Source organism: Corvus cornix, chromosome 4 (genome assembly GCF_000738735.6).
Source record: "Corvus cornix cornix isolate S_Up_H32 chromosome 4, ASM73873v5, whole genome shotgun sequence".
In the NCBI taxonomy this organism is placed as follows: Eukaryota; Metazoa; Chordata; class Aves; order Passeriformes; family Corvidae; genus Corvus; species Corvus cornix.
In genome coordinates, this window is record NC_046334.1 from 11,529,295 (window position 1) to 11,555,052 (window position 25,758).

General features: G+C 39.2%; 1 protein-coding gene across 11 annotated transcripts in view; it reads right to left on the bottom strand.

The window, feature by feature from the left end:
• Nucleotides 1-25,758, bottom strand: part of INPP4B (inositol polyphosphate-4-phosphatase type II B) — a 312,737-nt gene that overhangs the window by 62,010 nt on the left and 224,969 nt on the right. For 10 of the 11 annotated variants that reach the window (XM_039550506.1, XM_039550513.1, XM_039550504.1 and 7 more), the window contains 4 exons: nucleotides 24,864-24,972; nucleotides 15,589-15,766; nucleotides 10,099-10,311; nucleotides 2,195-2,339 (listed from right to left, as the gene is read on the bottom strand). In XM_039550506.1, coding sequence (XP_039406440.1) covers nucleotides 2,195-2,339; nucleotides 10,099-10,311; nucleotides 15,589-15,766; nucleotides 24,864-24,972 — 645 coding nt within the window. The remainder of the gene's footprint in view (nucleotides 1-2,194; nucleotides 2,340-10,098; nucleotides 10,312-15,588; nucleotides 15,767-24,863; nucleotides 24,973-25,758) is intronic. The other variant, XM_039550505.1, reaches the window with a different exon arrangement.

Consider the following 25,758-nt stretch of genomic DNA (forward strand, 5'->3'; position numbering starts at 1 on the left):
ACAAAAGCACTGACTCTGCTATCACTGAAGGGCACCTCTACTGTTTCAAGAGTAATAGGGGAGGCCCTGAAATGAAGGAAAAAGAGAAGAATTTATTCCAGCACCACAGCAGCTTGATATTTTTTGTGTCCTTGGCCCACCAGCTCCAGAAGACAACTTCTCAGCTGGATGAAACTCATCTATAATTTTCTAACCATTACAACTATCATTATTGCTTAGCAAGAGCTACCTTTCATTCTACTTGATGGCTGCTTATTATAGTACTTAAAATGATGTAACTTTCCTTTTTTTTTTGGCTTGTGACCTAAAAGCTCTAACCAATATTCCATTTGCCTGTGTAGGGTGTGAGCCTGAATCAAAGCTATGAGCACACTCGAATTAAAGACTCAAGTGGGCGGGTTAAATCCATATAATGGCGTATACAGAATAACAGAGGACATGTTCAGGGGGTTGAAGAAAGTGAAGGAAATTATGTAAAAATTCATGTCTCTAGGCATGTCAGAAAGCATTCCAAAATAATAATCCTAAATCGTACCTTTTCTTTCAGATAGAGGAAGGAGGTCTGGAAATCTGAACTTTTGTTCCATGGCTATGAGATACAGATAAAACCCATGACGTGTATGTCTACGCATACACACACAAATGCACTGCAGTCACCTGGGGGAAAGTTTGGGTGAAAGTGTACTACGACCACTTTGCCTGCAAAACATTTCTACAAGACATACTGGACTTCTAATAATAGCAGGAAAGCTTGTTAGCACCACAGGGAAGAGAAGGGAGTTAGGAACAAGAACAATATTCAATTTTTCTCATTTAATCACAATGAATATGCTTGGGTTCACCATCTGAGGATTCTTTCAAGTTCAAAACTACACCTACCTGACTGTTAAATATTTTTACCTTCTCTGAGGAAGGCAGGAAAAATGCAGAAAGCTGTGTTGATACTTTTCACCTGCAAGCCTTCACTAGAGAACAGAGATGATATCATCTACCTCTCTAACATTACATGCCTGGTAGACAGAAACTTAGAGAACCAAACAGATAAGGAATAAGCTGTTCTCTGGATTATTCATACAAAATCAAATCCAACACATCTGGCACTGAAAACAAGGACTCTCTCATACTGGTAAAAATGCAGATGCTACAGCTGCATTAAAAAATCAACACTACAACTAGAATCTCCCAGAACTCACCAGTACTTCACAAATGGCACACAGTTAAAAAAGTAATTTTAATTCTTATTATGTAAGAAAGAAATTACAAGTGAGTACTAATAACTTTAAAACTCTTGATATAAAATGATGTAATTAAATTCTGTGGAGAACATGTAAAGGAAGATACAGTATAAAATGCATAATTTAAAAAAAAAACCAGTCCAAACTATACAAAGCTCCATAAAATAAAGTAGTTGTCTTGGTTTGTTGTTTTGTATGGGGAGTTGTTTTATTTACTGAAGAGTGACACAAAGGTTGGCTCTGATTTCCTTATATTAGGACTACCACCACTATCACTAAGGATCTGTATCATTTGTTGCAACACACTTTCAGACGAGAAAGTCTCATCACACTTATTAAGCCGATCTAATCTATGCATCAATAATGCAAACATGAATAAGCCATAGGAGAAGATCAGAAGATTTGGTGAGAAGGACCTGCCATGGACAAAATTTTCTTTACATCATCTCATGGAATTATTCTACTTTGCCTTTTGACACAGGCTGACAGGTATATCCAGGTAAGCATGAATTATATCAAATCAGAAAATAAAAATCAGTATATCCCCTCAGAGAAGTGGAAGGGTTTGCAGGAGAATGACACTGATACAGAATGTTCACCTTTCCTTAAAAGTTTTCTGTGGGGTAAGAGAATCCAATTTTTTTTCCCTCAAAGGAAATGCAAGTTTACATGCAAGTAAAATCTAAAGTAAATTAAATTTCATCAGCCTTCAAAAAGAAAACATTGTGGTTTAAAAAGGTTTACACTGTAGCACAAACAACTGAGCATGGCAAGCAGTCTGAGCACACAATAAAGCTGTACTTTGATAAATAACCTCCCTACAAGGGTGGAATACCTTGCTATTAGCACTCTCATCAAAGATACTATGGAGTCTTCTCTAGATGACTTTTCTGTAGCTGTTTAAATTTTCATTTACTCTAGGCAATGATTTAAAAAAAAACATCTGGGGGGTTGCTTACCACCTGTATGCAACACCTTGGAATCTGCTGCTGAAGGCTCATTTTCACCCTCTTTAATGTTGCTGATGTCATCTTTTTCAAGCAGTCTGTCCACCATGGCAATAAGGCAGTTCAAACTCTTTGCCACATTGGCCCACACCCTGTCCTGAAAAGAGCAGAATTATCACTGCATGTTACTGAAGAAGAAAAAAAAAGAGAGACAATATTAACTTATTAACACCTTAAAGTGGAGACAGATGTGCAAATTACTAGAAATATTAGGTGTCAGCATATGACTGTTTCTCTCATCCTTCAGCCTATTACCAACCTAAGCCCTTTTCACGGAGTTTTTTCTTACAGTGTAAATGAACCCAAACTCTTACGCGTTTTAGACACTGGAGAACACGTGCTTCAAACTCTACATGAAAATGCAGGCAAAGTTTCAGGTCTAATAGCAAGGAGCTGAGCAGTTTGTCTATTTAAATGATACCTTAAGAGTGTAGACATACTCAAAGCCTTGCCAAATCAAACTTTGTGTGGGACTGCCAGTTTTGTCATAGTACTTAACAACCTCTTCTTGAAAATTTAACATATCCTGTATTTTATCACATCAGTTACTCTGCTGAAGCAAATGTAAAATTTAAGGACTAGAATGAGAAATTTGCTGTCACGGCATGTTTATTAGCTAACACAATTTCAATTTTGTTCCTTACCTCTCACATAAACTGCAACCATCACACTTAACTGAGTTTACAATAAATAAGAGAATTACAGAAGTAATAGAGTGACAGAAAAAATTCTGTGTGAGCAGAGAACAAAAGAAATAATGTGGAGTGTAAGATAGAGCTGTTATGGAACTGAGATACAGGGAGGGTCCTTCAGGTGCTGGATGCTGCAGAATTCAAAGCTCTTGCACCTACTTTTGTGCCACTGAATAAGAAGAAAAAAACCAAGCCATACAAGAAACGAGGATGTACATAAGACACACAGTCAGACTAAAACCAAACATAACAAACCCACAGAAAACCCCCCCATGTACATGTTTTAATGCTGAGTCATTCTGAAAATAATGCAGAGCAACCAGAGTTTGCTTGAGGGTTAAAAATGGGATAATAACATCACTACTTTGTTTTGCACTTTACAGTGCCAGAAGCATTATGGCACAAAAAAGAAGTTGCAAAAATAACAAGAGAGAAGGTTAAAGAAAATTGAAAACTCAGAGAAATACCATAGTTCCATATAAATGGCAACACTTGGATTTTGTGTGAAGGCAAAGCTAGAACTACTGCTACGGCAAACATTTAAATCTAATGTTACTTTTCAACTATATGCCAGGCTTAAGCCCTTATTCTCACTAGAGGGATCTGATCTTTCCCTGTTCCCTCCTCCTGAGGACACAACCTGTGACAAGTGGCATCCTGACCTAAGAGACATCATGTGGGCCTGCAGACAGAAGCACGGACTTGCCCAACGTGTACAACAGAGATCCTCTCCTCCAGCTCCCCAAACCTGATTCCTGGAGCATTCTTGTGGGCTGCGTTAAGGACAAGTGAGCATCTAGTTTATAGGTCAATGTAGAAATGATGGTTTCATTTTCTCCCTAGATAAACCCATGCTTTAACCATACTATGAAAAAGATACTGTTGATTTACAAGAGGCAAGAAGTTGGTCACACCCAAGAAAAACTGCATTTAATCCACAATATTTTAAGTGCTGCATGTACAATGCAACATGTAGAAATATCTGCACCAGTATACATGAAACATACATGAAGCCATTAGACACATATGAGTATCTGATATTCACATGCTTAGATACAATTAAAAGTCAAAAGACAGAGGAGAGGTATATATTCCTTCAAAAGTGTCCTCCTACATGCACCTCAAGCAATCCTGAAAAACGTTTAGAATATGTGTGAAACTACTGATTTTTACCACCCACAAGTGTAATTTTGGGGAGAAGGATTCTATGAAGAGCAGTGAAATACTGCAAATAGTAAAAATTCTGGCCCCAAATATCAGCAAGCTTTATCAGAGAGTATCAGGGAGCTTCAGAGCTTCCAATCACTGAAGTTGCTGCAGAACATGCAACTCAAGTTGCTTAGCGTGGCTGCAGCAATGTAATTTCCCTTTTCTCTGTCTGCTGGGGGAGTTTAATCCTAACACAAAAAGCATTAAGCTCTTAATGAGTATTTGGAGTTATTGCACAAGCAACACAAATATGAACCTCTGTTTCACTTTGGAAAGAGTACTTTTCTCTTTTCAAACCAACTATTAACCCAGCATTGAGATTATGTCTATGAAATATTCACACAAACATTCCCTGGGGGTTTAGAAGCAAAATTCATAAACATCTATTGACAGAAAGCTCACTCTTATTATCATGTATCTGGCTTTTTCACTTATGAGCAAGTGAGAGGGAGCAAGGGCCTGTCTCACAGCTCTTTTTCTCCACACAGGAGGTTCCTGGGATTGTAGGCAGATAGAAAAAGTAGAGGTATGTATCATTCATTGAGATGTTCTTCTCTCTGCACCAAAGGCAGTCACATTTTTCTAAGAAGGCTGTTGAAATTCTGTAGTTTCGCAGAACAATTTTCAAGTAAAAATGCAGTTTCCAATCAGCAAAAAAGTCAAGTGGCTTTCTATGATTCTCCAGGAGAAGAAATTAATCCATTTCATATTGTCATCCTTTACTATTTCCAGAATATTTTCCTGTAGCCTAGCACACTTTCCACCAACCTTTCATCTCCTTAAGCAGTCTATTTTCAATTTGCCTAAGAACAACCTCACAAGTGATCATTTTACAGCATGTGCCAGGTTACAGGACAAAACACAGTCCATGCAGCCTCTTAAGTAAGCATTCTTGTAAACCCTCTGTGTGAAGTGAAGGATCAGAAGAATTATTTCTTCATACACTGAAGTACCCTTGTTTCCTAAGCAGGGTATTTTTCCCCAGATCGCAGGTTTCTCATTAGTTGCTGGAGCAATGTGGATGGTAAGTTTGTGGTATGAAAGAATGAGAGAAACAAGATCTCTGTCTCCTTCTCATTGCTGCTTTTTTAAGTACAAAAGTCAAGGCAGTGGCAGGGAAGGTGGAAATCTGTAAGATTCTGTCACTGCACCTAACTGGATGTCTTGCTTCTAAACACTGCCAGCAAGTGGAGTTCCAGGGGCTGTCTCTTTGTTTTTAAAAGATTCTCAGCCTTTCTGAATTCACCACAGAACTCCTCACTCATTTCTTGTCCCTCCATATACACCACTGCAGTTGTGTGCTTTACTTGTGCCAGGTATGACACAGCATCTGCACTTCCCAGTGCTCAGAGGATGCTGCGTCTCCTTCCTGTGAGTGGATATTCAGATATTTCCTTAAGTTCCTTTTGAGCTCTGTTCACAGATAAAGCAAATATCTTAAATAATCTGCATGGTTAACACCCTCTTGTGCTGTGGCACATGGAATGAAATAGATCACACACACATCAGTCTTTCAGCCTGTCTTGGGGTGACTTTATGAAGTGTATCCCCTATTGCCGCTCTATGCCCAGACATGATTCCTGTGCCTTTCTGTGCCTTTAAAACTGGGTGCGAGAGAAGGAAAAAGAAAAAGCCAGATGAACTTTTCAAAGCAGTTTGTGCTCCAAGGACACAGAGATTGCTGCTTTCTGCAGCAGCAAGAGAGGAGAAAAGCACCTTGGTTTTTCCCAGCTCTCGGCCCCTTTTCTCTGGAGAAAGACAGAGAGTTAAACCATTTTTTTTCTGGGACTTCGGCTTCTTCTTCTTCTTCTCTTCTGGAACTGTTGAGAACACTAGAACTCACTGGAAGAGCTTTCCACCAAGGCACGGAGGGGCCTATGCCGAACTCCAGCTTGAAAGAGGAGAGAGAGACACCACAGAAAGGACTCTAAATCTTCCCAGGTTTCTCTTCATAGTGAGAGGTTTTATTATTTTGCATTATTATTCTTTTCCCATGTGTTTGTTGAATAAATAGGGGTTTTTTTCCTTCACTTTCCTCCGAGGAAAATTTTTTTCCCCAAATCTGGTGGGGGAGGGATGGCTGTAACCTGCCTTCCATCAGAGGATGTTCAAATTTGGATGTTCCTCCAAATTTGTCTCAAACAGGCACACGGCCCCACATCTGATCACCACAGAAGCATTTGTACACAGTTTATTGGAAATGCCATTTTATCTGCTCTTTGTAGCTCCAGCCACGTGAACCAGTCAGTCAGAAGTGTAGAGTAGAGTCAGCTCCAAGTGGCAATGTGCCCATCTTTTCTTGTATTATGCATTAAAACTTGCTTTGTGTCCCCCTGCAGGGAGGTTCTAGGATAGCAGAAGCAGCTGGTGAGAGGAGAAGAGAATATCTACCCAGAGGCAATGTAAAACTCTCAAGTTAAGTATTTTTCCTTTGACAGTGATGCTTTCCTGCTGCCTGTGCATAGTGTACCAATATAAAAAGCTCAATCCATACTGCTGCCAGTGACTCTGGGATGAGTCTTTGTTCTTCTGTGATGGTCATAAGGTGCCATAGTCATGTGAAGTGGATGGAACAGGGTCAGCTTAAAGAATTGTTTAAGGATTTAGATTTCAGGCAAAACCAAAATTCCAACTGCAAAATGTAAGCCAGCATACTACTGCTTGATAATAGTGAGAAAAAAACCCCACAACAGCAAAGGAGGATACAGCACTGTGCAATGTATCTCAAAGTTTTTTTCCTTTATAGTTGACTTTCACAGTAGATTAAGTATTTTTTCAAATTTTATATGCATTTGTTCTTTCTCTTTCCATAATGCTAATGACAATTTGATTATTAAAACTCACATTATATATCACCTCTGCTGACAGAAAGAACTGAAATCTATCTAAAGTCTAGTCTTTCAAATTTAGAAAAAAATCACAAAATTTCTCTAGGATTTATACTGTCTCAAATTTGACAGTGATTCTGACTCACTTAAACTCAGAAAACAGTGAAAGATACACTTAATTCTGAATGAAGATAATCTTACTAATTCAGCAGAAAAAACTAGATACAGTTTAAAATGATGCACTTACACATTTTAATAGGTCAGGACCAAGCACCTGTCTGACATTTTTTTATCATCAATAATGAAAACCAGCAAAGCTATCTTCTCTTCAGAGATGCTAAATTGCAGTATTAAATTAAAATACAGCTTGCACAAAAGTGCCATTTTTTCCAGTGCAAAATTTCTCTCTTCTATGAAACCTATTTTGTATAAAAAAAAATGCCCTAGGGTATATTACCGTGTCCCACAGCCATAGGGAGGAGGAGAGAAGATCCAGCAGGCAGGAATTGTGCAGCAAGATTGATTAATTTAATTATTTTACAAATTCTTTTATAGACTTTTTTCTTCATAGTCTAATTGGACAAGGATCAGCCACCCCCTGGGGGTGATTGGCTAAAATCCTAGAACATCCATTGTCAAAATATTTTTCGACTGTACCATAAACAAGACTTCTCAAGGTTGCAGGTCTTTCATTGTTTACAGAACTCTGCTACCTCTTCTGTGAGAGAGAAAAGTCTCTCACAGACTTAGAAAATAGCAAGAAAATCCTTGCTAGCAGCATTTTTGTATCCACAATTGTGTAATTTACATTGCTGAATGTTTCAACAGCTGAAAACAAACATTTTAGCATTAGTTTAAAGGAAAGAACCACAATTCCAGCCCCTCAGGTTGTTGAGAAAACAAGAAAAAGTGAATTCAAGGCTCTAAAACTAGAGGACAAATAAAAGAATGAGTTATTTATTGTTTAAATCTCATGACTACTTAATGCATGGGACCAGAAATAATTGCCTTTCCTCTAGAAGAAATATATTCTTCTTCCCTTATTTTTGGTGTGGATAAAGATTACAGTTCAGGTGCAATACCATAGCTCACACAAGTTATTAATTATTTACAATAGAGATGAATATGCTGGCATCCTTTACATTTATAAGAATACAGTGATGAACTCAAAGTATGAGCCTGGACTGAATAAAAATAGCTTCAATATATATGTAACAAAGTAACAGATCTATTATGAAGACATCTACCAAAAAAATTGATTTATAAAATCTCAGCCATATAAATAATACATATCTTTGAAAGATATGCTAAGAATGTTAAAATGTAAAAGTTATATTTAATTCTTTTACACAACCGCAGACACCCTCTAAGAACAAAGTCTAAGGGCAAAGGGCTCTGTTTTGCTGAGGGTTAATTCATGTCTATTTAAACTGGTTACAGCCTGAGGGTTGGGGAGGAGTATCGCAGCGGGTGGGGAAGAAAAGAACATTTCCTTCTGAGCAGCATATGCTGTTCCAGTCCTTAAATCTGCCCAACTAGCAAAATCAACCCAAGTAGGAGCAAAGAAAGTCTATTATTCTGTCTGGGCAACAAGATACTCATCATCTTCACTGTTATATGCACAACCAGGCAGTCTCAGAGCAGCACACTGTATACTTAGGAAAATCCTTCAAACTGAGCTTCAAAATCTGTGATGCATCTGAAAAACAGGGTTTAACAATTTTGCACCCTTTACCCCTGTGTAGTGGTTTGGTCCAAAATACTCATTACTGTTTATCTTCTGTGAGATAAGAATTAGGAGAAATGCAAAGCAGGCATCAAACTTGAAAGAATATACAGAAGTTTATTAACAGACCTAAAAGAAGGGGAAAAAAATTATACCACCTTCAGAACTCTCCTCCTCCCCCCACATTCCTCCCTTCTCCCACTGACAATGTAAAAAGACAACCCTTAAGATGTTCAGTCTGTTTACCACTTCCATAATAACCTTGTTTAGTCCATTTAGAAAGAGAAGTCTCTTCTTGCTCGTGCTATGAAAACATTATCACAACGAGACAGCTGCCCACTTCCAAATATTGTTCAGTCCATTTAGGAAGAGGAGTCTCTCTCTGCCTGCATGTGAGTCCCTTCCCCTGACTTGCAGCTTTTCCCACAACTGCTTTCGAGGGTCCACTCTTGAAGTTTTTTGGGGTACAATTTTAAGGTTGAGCCGTTCAGAAACAAAAACAGAGGCCCTTCTCCTTCCCTGGGAGCAAAGGGTCTTCATCATCTTCATCATTAGGACTATCTCTGGGAGCATCTCTAGGGACTGAGGTTTTCTCCTTTCCCGTTTGGAGCAAAAGTCCTCATCTGGTCCATCTCTCCCTGTCCAAACTTCTCATGAAATTACAGCTGCCTCAGCATCTGCCTATCTCAGCGCAGGTGCTTTTGCTTACGAGCTGAACACTCCACCCCCCATATCTTCACGAAATTACAACAGGATACTCTGATATATCATAGCTTCACAACAGAATTTCAGCTTTAAGAATCTCCTCTCTTCCCTCAGGTTTTCAGCTCTTCACAGCAATAAAAGGGTTAATCTCACCTCGGCCTTGCAGCTTTGCAGCTGGAATGTTGAATTTTTCTTATCGCAGTGGAGAGGGGGGAGAGCCGAGCCGCTCCGGCTGCCCAAGGCAAGGCAGTGGGTGGGGTTCCATGGCTGGAACAGGTCCATCGGCTCCAGGATGGCCATGGCCCGGCCCGGCCTGGCCCAAGCAGGGCCTGGGCCAGGCCCACTGGGCCCTGCTCGGGCCCTGCAGCCACCTGTCCCAGCGCCGGAAACGAGAGAGAGCTTGGGGGAGAGTTTGTCTATTCTTAAGTGTGGATCACAGAGGCGGTCACAACTTTAAGTGGCTTAGAGAATTGTCCATATTCAAACTGGCCAGTTGATAGGTTCTATCAGGTCCCAGAGGAAACTGTAAGCACCCCTTAGCAAGGACATCCCTTCTGGGACTATGCTTGCTAACTAACCTATGACACCCTGCAATGACATGTGACAAGGACACTTGTCACAAACAAGCTTCAGCTTGTTTATACTGATTTGTAGGGTTTCGCATTGAACACCAACTAAGGGTTTCTGGCTACTTACCCACTCTTCCTCATCATACTCAGAATGATGGGGTATAGAGTCCTGCCTTTTAATCTGAGAAGGATGATCCTGGTGCTGTACATCATCCCCTTCTTCTGCACTGTTTCTATGCACAGCTGGTTTCTTGAGGACACAGCCAGGCCGGGCTGTGTACAGTGCTAAAAGGGCACTTCTGACCAGCTGGTCCTTGAATGCGTGCACGAATAACTCCGTCTAGGAAAAAAACAAACAAATGGAAAGGTTAGACCAAAGAATGCAGTACTACAGCAAAGGTTTATAACACTGAAAGGGTATATGTTTCAGGCCTGACTGGGATGCAGAAAACAAAGCAGGCCAACAAATAAGGGGAACATTTCAAGGGTTTTAGGGATATCATTACATTCTACAATCCCAGTGTTCTAAGAATTAACACAAGAGTTCAGTATCTATTATAGACATCATCATCTTTTCACATTTTATTCGAATTCCAAATTTCGCTTGCAGAGGCGAGCCTCAACAAGAACCAGTTCCAAGAGTAACCAACCATTGCACAATAATTTCTGAATAAGTGTCAGATAAAACATGATTAACCAGTTTAACCATCTCCCTAAATAAAACCCACCACTCTACACTGCTGAAATAGCAGTATCTGCAAAAGCAGTGTTTCCAGAGATAAATTTCATTACCTGTAGGTATCAACCCAGATATCAGGGTAGGTGACACCTGATTTCAAGCTTGATTTTATTTATTTTTTAAAGAAAGGAAACCCTGAAGTAGCTTTCTCAGGTCTTCTGAAGATGCTATTCAATCTCTGTACCATTTTTCTATGTTGACTGTTACAGCTGGAATTTTACCGTATTTTTTAAATCCTTCAACCTCCCCGCATTATTCACCTCCCTTCCACCACCACAAGAAAAGTACAATGCTTTCTGGATATGGGCTTCTCCATGTCTAGATTGCCACCATGCAACAGCACTTATGGTTGCCACCAGTGTGCCACACATGCCCATCTCCTGTGTCTCAAACACGTGGCCCCATCTCCCCTGGGAGACTTGGCTTATTCACTCCATCAGCTGGCAGAACCTACGGAACAGGAGAGAATGAGGTGCAAGGACACTTCCTTTCACTACAGGGTAGTAACCACTAATAAAGCCACAGCGACAGCTTGGGAGACTCCCAATTTTGGTTACTTCAACGACATTGAACAGGGTTCATCTGTCACAGTAGGGAGACACATCCCACCCAGAGCTCCCCTCCCAAGATAGAAGTCCTAGTTCACAGGGGATGATGAAAATTTCTTTCACAGCACAATTACCTGAATTTATTTATCCCAGGTCAGCGGGATTTGCCTTCCTATTTTCCGAGAACATAGTGGATTGGCGTGTGCAGGCAGATTCAAGTGCTGAAGTGCCTTCTGTGCACACAATCTTAATTAAACAGGGATGTGGGAAGGTATGTAGATAAGAGTCAGAGGATCCGGCCTAAACAAGCAGGAAATGCTAGAAATAAAGGTTGCCCAGCCAGGCTTCATTCAGTCCTTATGTGCTGTTTATGCAAAAGCTGAAGAAAAACTAGCAAAAAAACCCCAAACCAAACAAGTTTCAAGTGTCAGCATCTCCCTGGAACTCCTGAGAAGATGCCTGGAAGTTTTTCTCCCAGTTTCTCCACTTCTATTCTTATCCCATCCCTTTTTCATACTACTTGCTCCCCTTTTGTATGCATCCACTCCTACTCAACTTCTTTTTCTTGCCTTCCTGTCTCAATACCCTCTCAAAAGTTTATGGATATTTAAGACTAAAAAGCTCTAAATAATTGATGGCTTTCTTAAGGCTCCAGCTGCTGGATTAGGTACTTGCTTTAGAAGTTTCTGCTTTTTCCCATTTTCATTATGTTTAGGAAAAAAAAAATTTCCTAATGGTTGCACATGAAAAGGCTGAAAACTTTTATTGCAAATAAATCTCTAAAGTTTTAAAAATAAGAACCTCAGGCATATCTAAGATAAGTTATTAATTTTTTAAACCCAAATCAGGACTTCCTTCAGACCTGACTTGGGATTCTTTAGACTTGGCAACACTACTCATCTCCCTGGCAATTTTACCAGACCCATTCCTTCTCCTCCTTACCAACTTGGTGCCTGACGGAAAGGGTGTTTTTTAACAGTTTCCTTATATGCAGCCCCTCAGGACTGTCTCCTTGTAGTCCTCAATTGCTCTGCAAGACAATTTCAGTTTTCTACATTTCCAACCTTTAGATGGTGCATGCTTGGAGAATGAATAAGTCTTTGAGGAATATTGCTACCAAACCCTACCATTCTTTGCCTTACCATGGCAAAATGAGATTTGAGGGGTTGTGTGGTAGCAGCAGAGTTCCTCTTCAAGACTATTCTACAGTTCCATATCAAGAGAGTTGAAACTCCATTACTTGTCTATCCTTAGAAACAGCAATATCATGGTTTTGCTGACGTTTCATACCTATCTTCCCCACAAAGTCTACTTGAGATGATTTCAAGTCTCTGGATCAGGCATGGCAGACTCAAAAAAGCTTTAAATTTCAGAAAATTGTGAGTACTGGATAGCTTCATGTAAAGAATGTTCACTATGACTGCAATGTATATTAGGTAATGATCTGAAAAGTTTAAGTAGTATAATTGAATAGAAATATTTTACAGGGAAAATTAATTTTTAAAAGCAAATCAGTACAGAAGTGAGACTCCATTTTTTCATACAGAAACTAAAATGATTCTTTAATTAAATTCCATTCAGGGTTCCCATTGGTTTAACAGCAATCTACATTTTAACCTCATTTTCTAACAGCTCAGTACAGCTAAATTTGCAGAACATCACTATTTATGAAATTGCATTGAAATCACAAAACCAGTTTATACAAAGAAATGAAAACTTTGCGAATTCTTTTAGATACTCTACTAAAGAGTATTTCTGCAAACAAATATAGGCATAGCTGGAAAATGAATTTATCAAGCCTTCTGCAAGCTGCAAATGCTGATACACTTGTTGACAGCAAAAGGCTTCCTTAATCAATTAACAAAAAGTGATGATAAAAGGTTAGTCTCAGGAAAACACTACAGTAAATTGCAAATTATATATGGAGAAGTAAAACCATGCTTAATATGAGAAAATAAGCTCAATTTAAGAAGGAGCAGTGGAATTATTTGATTTAGTTTTCCACTTTCAATTCATGCAGCCAGTCCTTTCATTTCCAACACGAACACTTAAATGTAATTTACATTATTGATAGTTCTGATTTACTCGCTGCTACCTAATAATTATAGAAAGAATTATTATATATATCAAGCTTATATTCTATCTATCAAGTGATATGCTTTTTAATAAACTTGTGGAATTTAATCACCAGGGAAATAATTTTTATGACTTCTACAAACAGCTGTTTGATTTCTAAATTTCTATTAAGTTAAAACACAAGAGCTTTTTTTTTTAACATATAAGAAGTATAGGAAAGATGGGATAGCAGAAGCACTACATATTCCTCAGGAATAAAAGTAGGTATCATGTAATTATATTCAGAAGAGCATGTGCTACTCTATCTTAAATATAACCAGGAACACTTTGATAGTCTTGATTCTCCACTAGTGCACCAGATTATACAAATAGATTATTTTAAGACATCAGTTCAAGGCTTTGAATCAACTATGAGGGATCTAATTTCAGTATTGTGTTGGTTCACCCAGTTTGGGGCCTTGAAATGGTATTTCCCTTCCCTGAAGCTGTTTCTTGGTCTTTCCTCCCCCTCTCTCTTCCCCTCTTTACAAGCAGCTGTCCCACCACATTTGTTTTCTCAGCAATGGTTCCACCCTATTATTTCTCCATTATCCATCTTTTCCTGTGAGTAAATTTGGTAATAGACAGGGAAGCAGGTATTGAACCACTCATGCTGCAGTTGTTCAGACAACTAGATTAATCTCTTACAAGCATAAGGTGGAGGCTAGACAGACATCCACAGAGTACATTGGGTGAGACTCCTTCGTCTGGGAACCTGAGCTCATGTACAAACAGCAATTTAGTCCTGGCCCTGAAAAGGTGATAGGAACATACACAACTAAGTCACCAGCTATAAATGTAAAGTATCTATGTCTTTTTCAAACTGAATTGCCTTTTTTGGCCCTTTTCTATAGCCAGAGTCTCCAGCAGGCTGTGGTTCAAGCAGTGCTTTAGTACCACAGCTGCCTGCAGCCCCTCTGGAATCATCCCCTCCTCCTGCCCAGAGGCAAATGGCCAGAGCAAACACACACATTCCTTAGCAACCACACTTTGGATCTTCAGAACAAACACTTCTTTGTCTGATTTGCTTTACCTGTGCATACAGATTTCTTTGAACTAACCACTAAGAGAGCAGCTCCACTTGTTCTATGCACAGCTAAAAACACCCTCCTACATGGAAAGGTACACCATAATTGCTACAAGCCCCCTCCCTAAATTCCTCTGTTTCATTTCAGGCTGAATTCTGCTTTTGTCTATTATCCATGGCATTCACAGCGACTCCAGTGTTCTCAGAGTTACTGTGGATTTATACATCTGCAACTGAGAGCAATGTTTCTCTCCCCCGTGGCTCCTCTGCAATGCCTTCACAGCAAGTGGCTGAGCTCAATATTCAGATTTGAAACTCTCCCATTGAACGAGGAACTGCTGGGATAATGGTGCTCAACAGACCACAAGGGCTGTCACTTCCCAATAGCTGAAGATATATTGAAATGGCTATTGATCGTGTTATTAAGCCATACTGGGATCACGTTACTGAAGGAGTGGCCCATAGAGCAATGGGAAACTCTTTGCAACCTCTCAGGTCATAGCTATAGTACTCCATATTTTTATAGGATAACATATGCTGGGAAGTACTACAGGCTTCAGCTAATCTCCATTATCAGTCTGTAAGACAAGCAGGAAATATTATCTTCCTTAATTTAGAACTAAAGGAACTAAGATGAGGAAGAGCCTACAGCTACAGAGGGATATAACAGGAGAAAGAGAATTAAAATTTGAGATCTCCTGGTGCCAACTTCCCAGCTTCTCCTTCCAGGCTGCATCACCATTTCTGATCATGTTATTATTCTAAACCTTACACACAAACCTGGCTTGAACCACCTCCCATAAGCAGCAGCTTGAAATATAACAGAAAGATAATGAAAAATAATGATTTCTCATACTACAAAATTATTTATAAATTTTGATATTTTGATAAACTGCAGTATGTGGCCACTAGAGGATAAAGAAGATACATGAAATTAAACTAATTACACTTTTAAAAAAAGACAATCTTTATAAATTTCATTAATTTTCTATAAGGAAAGCCTAAAGAAATGCTACACAACATTATTTTTCTAATAACAACATTTTGACACTTATTTTAGCTGAGTTTATTTGACATTTCTTGGTGCTGTGCAACTCAATTTATGCAGAACCACTCCCCCTCCCCCCACCTCAGCAGTTAAAGACTCGGTTATTCCATTTTCCATTGCAGTGAAGATTTGAATCTTACTTTTTCTGAAAGCATCTTTAAAGAATTCTTCAAGCTGTCTGGAGAACGTTGGCTTGCAGAACTAAGCAGCAGGTCTGCATGGCTTGATATGAGAGGTTGCAGATGATTGATGTTGCTGAGAACTTCTTTTGCCTTGGCTGTGTTTTCAGGTGAATAGTAAATACACTGGTATCCAGTACTGTGATAACAGAGAGAGATAACAGAGAGAGTCACATAATGTCAAATTCATTTCTGCTATTAATAGCAATGCTTAATGTGCTAAAAATCTTACCACTACTTTTGCAAAAAAAAAAAGCCAGATGCCTGAACTTCACAGATACCATTGAAATGCTCCTGCCTTTAGGGGTAAAAACAAATCTTTCCTTGAACAGTAGCATACAACAGACTGCCTACCACCACATGCTCCAAGTAGTACAGTTCAAAATTCCTTTGAGTGACTGATCTGAACATAAAACCCCCATATTTTTATGTGTTTCTTTTAAACACTGTAATTCTAGAGATAAAAAATATTTGACCAAGTAAGGTAATAATCCCAAAGAGCATAAGACTCCTTACTCTTCCAACTGAACTCCTCAACAGATTATTAACTACCTCACTAAATCTTTCAAAATGGGCCATTACTGTTTAATTGATCAGTGGCCCCCACTGTGTTTTGATTAGCCTCAGTGATGTTCAGGAAGTGATGACAACCAGAGTTATCTCCAGTAAAAACCAGGTGCCTGATTTGCAAGAAGAGACACAGCAATGCGGTGTGGGAGTTAATTACTTCAAAACCACACAAATGCATACTGCAAACTTCCTACTTTCAGCTGTTCAAATTACTGCAGTTCTTTTGGAGGACTTCTCCTATCCATCTTTCCTCTTCCCCCCCTTACTAATCATGCAATATCTCCTTATACAATTATTCCCAAATAATTATTACCATTTCAGACAGCGCACACCCACTGGTTCTTGCCTGTAGTGCACAGCTCCTCACCTAAACCTCTTGTACATAACTCTTCCTTTTATAAAGCCTTGCTTCAGTCTTTCAGAGAAACTAACCAAATATTTTGCAGATTCAGATTAACACAGGAAAAAATGTAACCAAGCACCTCCTGGCACATCACCAGTGTCAGAGGAATGTACATACTACTCCCAGCTGGTTCTGTTTGTACCTCCCTTCTCTCCTCTTGTGTCTTTTCATCACAAGTACCTCAGTCCCTTCAACTCTTTCACCACTGATTTCTTTCTTAATTTTGCATACCAAGACCCAAATTTTGACACATGTTCAATCCTCTGAACTTCATGCATTTTGTTTCATTTCAGTCGTTTTCCAGATCTCTTCACTCCCCAACTTCCCCTTTGTGTCTTCTACTGTGTCCTTTCCAGTTCCTTCTCATTAGTTTTCTACAAATTAGAAATTAAATCCTGATGGGTCCCTTCCAATTAAGCAGTGATTCTATGATTTTGGCAAATAAGGATAGCTTCAAGCAGTCTAAACTTAAGACTCCTGCTTATATATTTTGCTGAGTTACAGTCCCAAATTCCCCAAGACCAAGACTATTTTTCTGTCTTTCACCAACGTCTTAATTTCTAGACACAATTCTATGTAGAGGCAGGCAGGATGAATGGCATCTAAGTGAGCAAAGCTCAGCCATGCTACCAGCCACATCTAAATTACTTACTATACATCTCCAACTTACACGAGGTACTAGACTCATGTCCAGTAGAAGTCGTAATTCAGCAAAATGAACCATATAAACTGTCTCTCCTAATGAATTAGGCAAAAAAAAACCCAAAAAAACCTCTGGCCCTCTGAGAAATGAGGAAACTGCCACAGTTCTACCTGTGAGGTGGCCACACTGTTAGTGAGAGGGACTTCCAGAGTCAAACCTACCTCTACATTCACTGCAACACTCAAGCTATCAGGCTCAGTAGACAGGGCAGAGACAAAGATTAATAGTCTATGTTAATTGCAGTGAAGACATAGTCTTAAAAGTCTTGATACTTCTGTAATTCCCCTGCAGGCTTCTCCCTCCCTTTATCAGAGTCTTTTTTGCAGGCTGAACCTGGCTAATGCTGTTATCAAGCTCACCACGCACACACTCCTTTCTGGGATTTCCCTCAGTCTTTAAATCATTTTCACTGATCTCTCACAGCTTTAAGCTTCACTGAATATTGCAGCAGAAAAGCTACAGACACCGCTGTAAGAAAGAGGGAAGAGTGACACTAAAGGTGTGGGCAGTTCTCATTGCAATAAAGTAAATCATAGCTTTTAAGTAAAGGAATTAGTGAAGAGAGAATGACTCTTTCTTCAGAATGAAGTGTATTATCAGATTTCATTTGGCTAATTTTAACATTTCTGGAACCGCAGAAAGCATGAGACAACTTCAAATATTTAGTTTCTCTCAAAATTTGAGGGCAACTTCCTCCATCCCCCTAGGAAAGTGTGTAATTATTTTTCAGAAACAACATGTTTTGGGAGTATTTGAAGTTTCTAACTGTTGTGTCTCCACACTGTTGTATTTAGGACAAGCTGAGGTTTTCTGTCGCCTTACCCTTCATGAAAAGACATTACAACTTACAAGTCAGTGAAGTTTCCTCATCCACAACTGCTTTTAAAGCTTGCTGCTGCATATAGCTATGGTATATAAGTACTATTAGTTAGGAGAGGCAGCTGCCAATGGAACTTAAGAGAAACTTTTCACAGGCGTCAAGGCACAAACTAGATGAAACTTTTGCATTAGGGTAAAGGCCACATGGGTAGGTCCAGCAGCATTATGAAAACCTACCTTTGATATGTAAATTATGACTCATGTACCTTCTGAAAAACTCTATAATAATGTCTCCTGGGTTAAGTTTCAAAGCTTTCACTAAGCATATAAAACCACACTTGATCATTTCCATGTATTGGCACTATCATTAACTATGAACACATGACTGTCAGCAGTCATTTCAGTTTTAAAATTGCTTTAAGGACATTCTCATGTAATTTGATGTCTTGGGGATGGTTTATATCCCATATCAGTTTTTGGTTTTGTTTTTATTTTGTCCAGAATAGCTACTGCCTCCCCTGGCTCCGGAAGCATCACCATGGGTGAGGAGCAACCCAGGATCCTGCAAGGGTTGGGGGCCAGGGGCTGCTGCTTCCTGCTGGTGGGGGTGATCGACTCATGCAGCACCCTGGGTCTGACTAGATATTCTGTTGCCCTGTGGCTTTTGCCTGTTTCTTTCTTTTCTTTTTCCTTCAGTACTGTGACTGGGGCTTGCTGGCTTGCTTCTCTGCTCCTCTGTCGTTTGGGAGCCCAGGGCTGGTGCATGCTGTGCCAGGGGCTGGGAGCCCTCCCTGCTGGGCCGCTCCCTCTGTGTGGCAGCCCAACACCGGGACCAGCCATCACTGGTGAGCTATCCAGGGGAGTGATCCCCTGCCCAGCCCTTCTGTTTTCTGCCGCTGCTTTGGGCCTTTTGCTACACTTTGTTTGCCACCCCAGGTGTGCCTGCCCCAGCCGTTCTAGCCACTGCTCTGAGGTTCCTGCTACAGTCCATTCTGCCATCCGGAGGGGCACTGGGATCGGCTGCCCCCATGAGTTTGCAGAGGAAAGCCCCTTCTCTCTCTCTCTCTCTCTCTCTCTCTCTCACTCTCTCCCACCACCATTGCCATGTGGAGAGAGACGGCCGAAACTCGCGCCACAGCGCCCCCTGCAGGTGCAGGAGAATCATTGCAGCTGCCCTGCCCGGCCGGGAGCCACCAGCGCCCCTGCCGGCTGTGAGCGGAACTGCACCCAAGGGGAAAGGGCCCGCGGCCGAGAGAGGCTGGCACTGGCTTCTGGTTCTGCTTGCTGCTGCTGCTGACGTTTTTGTTTGTTTGTCTTGTTTTATAAATATATATATATGTCTATGTATATGTATATGTATGTATGTATGTATGTATGTATATTCTAGTAAAGAACTGTTATTCCTTTTCCCATATCTGTGCCTGAAAGTCCTGTAATTTCAAAGTTATAATAATTTGGAGGGTAGGGAGTCATATTTTCCATTCCAAGGGAGGTTCCCACCTTCCTTGGCAGACACCTGTCATTCAAACCAAGACATTTGAATAAATATTAAACTGGGTACATTTTAATTCTAGATTAACAAAGTTTTTGCTGGAGAATAAATACTGCAATATGCTAAACGTGTAATATATAATCTAACTTATAATGAACCTCTGAGTTACTCCACTCCTGCTGTTGACTGCGTAAGTTGTGTTACTGAGTTAAATTGTCACCATCTGGGACTGGCTTAAAGTCTTCTAACAATGAATATTTGACCTCTCATTTTTCACAGCCAAACCCACTGACATTAGCATCAAGAATACAATTCAAGCATAGACAGCAAGTGCATCTACCCCTAGATAACTTCAGTTTTATGTACCTTACTGAAGATGCCGATTCAGTGGCTTACTTATGGATCACATGTGTTCTGTCTAAAGTGGGAACTTATGATCAAAAATAAATTGCTACATAAAAAACTCTGGATAATTCATGGTCTCAGAAAAAAACCTAAACCAGATGATCAGAGCTGAGGTTACGAAAACAGGCCTGAGAGACACTAGAAGTTTGAATTACTTTGTTTTTTTATTTCTTAAGTTTCCCTTGCCACCTTGGAAGTTCTAACTTTGAATATGAGGAAAATGAAATGATGCTATTAGTTCTGTCTATGATGATCAAATGTCCACAAATCCTTATCTTGAGGCAATGGCTAAGGGTGTATGCACAGAACTTTTCCTACAGCTCCTCTATTTTTCTTCATTCCTAACTCCATGAAGTCCAATCTCTCACACACATATACATGCAAAAAATAGGGGAAAGTGAGCAAAGAATAACATCTCTGTGAAAAGTGTTAGGCATGACAGACATTCCCTTTGAGAATAAAGGTTACAATTAGATCAAACATAGATCCTTATTATTTCAACATCTCTGGGACTTACTGTGAAATGGTACCATTTCAGGTTCCTCAGAGAATGGAAATGGGTTGAAGGCTATAAAATTCAGGCAATAGGAACACAGAATATTGCAGCATTAATAACATCTCTGGTCACCAAACAGGTACATTAGTGAAGGCGCACACTTCATATCTTTGCTAGAAATCTAGGCCTCAAACAGAAATAGTCCTTTTGGACTGTTCAAGCCCAACTTAAATTATTATAGCTTTGGGGGGAAAAAAGCCCAACAGAAAATCCTTTTCAGTAGTGTTCCAGTTTTAAGCTTTTGCAAATTTAAAACAGAATAATTTCCTAACAGCTTGCTGGAAATTATGTGTAAAACCACAGTGAATCACAGCACCCAATGCAACTTGTGGGACACCTCTTTTTCTTGATGGTTAGAACTGGGGCATTAAAAAACTTGCGATCATAAGCCTATGTGTTTTGGTTAAAACAGAGAGGATTAAATTAGATTTTAAATAAGAAAAAAAGTCCTTTGTGTATCTCAAAAGTGATTTATGAACATTTCAAGCAGTGAGGCATTATATGGATAAAACTTAGAGAATGTCTGATTTAAATGTTTCTGCACAACTGAGCTCTAAAAACAATAATTTGCTGTGCCATCTAGACTGATGAGAAGACAAGCCCTTCCATTTGCTGGAAGGAGAAATAATCTGTACGATCAAGCCAAAAAAAGACTGCATCTGAACAGCTGGCTGACTTTCTCTTTCATACAGAAATAGGAAAGGAAAAAATAAAAAGAACATACCAATACAGTATAATGAAAAATATTCTAAAATAAATGTATATCATACACAAGTAATTAATATTCTGCAATTATTTACCATACTTTAATCACCATATTTCAATTATTTTAGTGTAAATGCTGTCATGCCTAAACAAAATTTTTAAAAAGTATCAGTTGTTCTTACTTGGTCCTATGAAATTCACTACTCACTACTAAAGGGACAGACATACTTGACCCATGCCTCATAGGCATACCTGATTGATGTTTATAGTGGAAGGGCCTTTGATCTGTCTTTTTGGTACAGATAAAGAATAGTATGTGAATGGGTTATAAAGCAATGGAAGGGACTTCAGATCACATACCAGAAAGTACTATATTTTTCACCTGAAAGAAAAGCTTTTCTTGCTCTTATTTCAGATCTTTTTTTTTTTTTTTAATAGGCCTTTTTAAAATTTAATATGACCTTATTGAGGGCAATAAATGAGAGAAGAATTGCAAAAACTGCATTTTTTATAAATACTATTAAACAGTTCCCTTTGTGTCTGCACAAAGATGCATATTCTGTGTAATAGAAAGCATGCCAGAACTATCTTCAGATACACATTTTCCCCATTCTTCTGTTTGATAAACTTTCACAAAACTTATGTCTCAGTCTCGTTTTTGTTTGGCAACTGCAAATGCTACCAGATAACAGTTACTCTTGTCTGTTAATTCCAAAAGTCTAAGATTGAGCAAGAAATATTTTGAGATATGCTGACACTGCTGAATATTTTGATAAACTGTTCTAATAATCAGACTGAAGGTCAAAGACATGCAAGGCATTGTGTCACATCTTGAAAGCTACCAGGACTGGCTTGAGAACTAATCTCTTCCCAATCTTGCTCTAGGTCTTCAGCTCAGTTAGCCTAGAGGAAACGGCTGCTGAATCTGCATTTTTTTTTTCTGTTCATTCTATATTCTGACTGATATCTCAAGGTGTCACTTCTTCCTTCAACCAAATCTTCAGAAAATCTGTCCCCATTGTAAGAAAGAAAATTTAAATTGCAAAAGGTGCCCCTGGGGACACTATGCATCCTCAAAATATCCTTATGCAGCGAAACAAACAGGTGCATGCAAAATAACACTGTTGTCACCACATTGAAATACATTTCTCCATTGTAAGATTGAGAATGGTCCTTTCATGTACTCATTTAAAGCAGTCACCCTCCTGAACATTCAATAAATGAGATTGTATTGAGAGCTTGCTTGCTTCTGTCTTTCAACTCCCACAAGTTCTTATAGTTGAAGCTGAAAAACCAAAACATGGAGTTTTCTCTGAGCTGCCCTCAAAGATATCAGGAAAGATGAATTTTGGAGGCTTCCTCCTTTCTCCTTTGTGGGAATTCATACACTAAGTGATCATTTCCCCAGCCTGCCAAGTGATTAGCTGAAAATTGTAGTGCACTGTTTCCAGTGCTCGAACTTAAGTTTGCTAGCCTGACTCAGGTTCTTTTGTAAGGAAGAGTCTGACAGGATAGTAACACAGCTCTAGTTACATGATGCTGAAGACAGACTTTTGCTTTTCCAAGAGAACCCAGAAACACAAAGGAAACTGTCAGAGTAAACTTCTTGTACCCTGTCCTTAAGAAGTGCCAAAACACAGGTGTTTCTCAGGGATGCAGAAAAATCTAAGCAGCAGGACAAGTGTAAGGTGATGTGCAGGCTCTTGAAATAGGCCTGAAATGCCTTTGTGAACCTGCACAAAGCTCTCGCCCATCACCTCCTCTCCCCTGTTACCAGCAACTAAGAAACAAGGGCATTGTCTAGTGATGCCTATGAGATACTGCAATGTGTGCTCTTCCAGGAAGTAGTTCTCTTCCCTATAAGACATTTTTCCTTTTCTCCAATGAAGAGAAATCACAGAGAATAATTTACCTCACCGCTATCCTCCATCTCGGGAAGTCACACTCTGCCAGCAAGTATATGCTGCAGGACTGAGCTAGTGAGAAATGGTTCATTTTCTGAAAGCTGAGTACTGTGAGAACTGTAATGTTCTTTGTATCATATGACTTTATAAGATTATGTCTATTATATGATTTATATCCTATGAATTCAGTAATAAATTATTATAATAAAAACCCACAAACCACTATTGCAAAGACACTAAAGGAGCAGATACTTTAAGAAATGTGTTTAGACATTTTCTTCAGCAGAAAACATGTACTTCGTAGGCCTCCATATGATGGGGATAAGGCTGCTCATGCCAGTCTGCTGACAGCAGAATATTAACACAAAGTTCATTGATGTGTCTTACATGATCAATGATGTACATGTTTCATTGGCAGGTTTCAGAATCAGAGGTGGTCAGGGAAAGAAAAGATTTTTAAAGATTTAACAGAGTTTTAAAATTGTGAAGTGCAGGCAAAACCCCCTCAATAATACAGCTTTCAAAGCAAATAGATTTGTTGGGTTTTGTTTGGTTTTAATATTGATGCCAACTCCTATTCAACGTAGAAGTCAACAGCACATTTTTATAATTTTCCTTTTATTCTTTATGATATTGTATCTATGAAACTTTTTTGAGCATTGAATATAATGGAATTAATTTTCTGTGGAGCATCATGATAATTTAGATCAGAGTACTTCCTTCCTGAATTCTCTTTGGAATGGTGTAACACCGGGGTTAGCACCATCAGTTGAAGCACTGAGCAGTCACAACTACAGGCACTGCCAGTGACAGCTGCACCTGCTTGAAAATCTTAACAGCCATAGCAACAAACACAAACACATCCAATTCTTAGGAAAAGATGTAACTAACACTTTTGTGCATGTTCAACAGTTAATAAAGCATTTGAGTTCCACAATAAACTGAAACCTTTACTTTTGATTAGCCTTATTTTGGCTTTCTGAAGCATAAGAGTAGTTTGCTGTTTCACAGGTGTACTAAATGTATTTTACTGTTAGCATACACATAGGGCTGTCAGAAATAAAGTTATTACCTTAAGCTACAGTTTCTGTATTTAAAAATTCTCTACAGCTACATTCCTCTTAGCACAAGAATTGCCAAAGAGATACCTCATTCTGAACAGCAGGTTTTCAAGCACTGATATACCTCCAGCTTCCTGAAATACGAGGAAAAAATTCACAATTTTGAACCATTAAGGTTGCAAAAGACCTCCAAGATCATTGAGTCCAACCTTTGACAGAACAACCACCATATCAACTAAACCATAGCACTGAGTGCCAAGTCCTGTCGTTTCTTGAACACTTCCAGGGATGATGACTCCACCACTTCCCTGGGAAGCCTGTTCCAATGCAGAACAACACTTTCCATAAAGAAATCCTTCCTGATCCCCAACCTGAACATCCCCTGGCACAGCTTGAGGCCATTTCCTTTATTTAAAATTAATCTTAAAGTAGACCGTGCTTCAATTTTCAGCAAAGCAGGGAAGATAAAGGAAATATTTTATAAATGCAGTGTCCAATCCTACTAGATTTTAATATTCCATGCATTCAGCAGGATAAACTGTTTTGGTATTCCATGAGCTCACAGCATTTTAATGCAACTCTAATGGTATTTTCGTAGCTACCAGAAAGAATACTTACTTTCGTCTTTCTGCCTCAAATTTACTCAGCAGTTTCCGGAGACCACCATTCTTAAATCCTTGGAAATGTGCTGCTGGGGCTCCCACGGTGATGACATCATACAGAGCATCTGGAAGGGAATAGACAAACACAGATATTTGAATGCTCCTATTCCCAAGTCATGGCAACACTGTGATATCTACTCTACCAAAAGTAAGGACAAGTCTTTATCATTTCCAGGGAATAATTGATAATCCATGTCCCAAGAAGGCCGAAGAGCTAATCAATCTTTCCATACAGCCACCTGCACACTTTAAAAAGTTCATCTGATTTATGGCTACATCTAAATTATGTGCCGCAGTGTAGAACAATATTCCAGCTCTGCAGTTTACAAAGCTGCCAAGTAAATTGGCCCATTGTGTATTTCACTTTATTGCCCCTTTCATTTTTTAACTTGTAGTCATGTTGAGATGCACAGATTCCAGCATTTTAGAATCAAAAGAGACCATTATGATGGAACAGTCTGACTGAATAATAGAGGCTACAGAATTACAGCTAATGATTCCTGCATCAAGCTTATGCCTCTTGGTTGAGTGATGGCATCTCTTTATTTAGGCATCTAATCTTGATTTAAAGATTGCAAGTGACAATGAATTCACTGCATTCCCAGAGAAGTCAATCAGACTAGTAAAAATCCCTACCTCTTTTCTAGTTTGAATTTGTTTAGATGTAATGCTAATGTACTTTCAGTTATAATGGTGTTTAATGCTAAATTGGAGAGCCCTGCTCTATGATATACACTAAATTTTTATATATGTTTATGAACACAAAGTCAGTTGTTCTCAGCTGAGAAGCTACCAGAATAGGAAATAAACTATGCTACTGAAATTCTTGCTGAGACAACAAACTCTTGTCT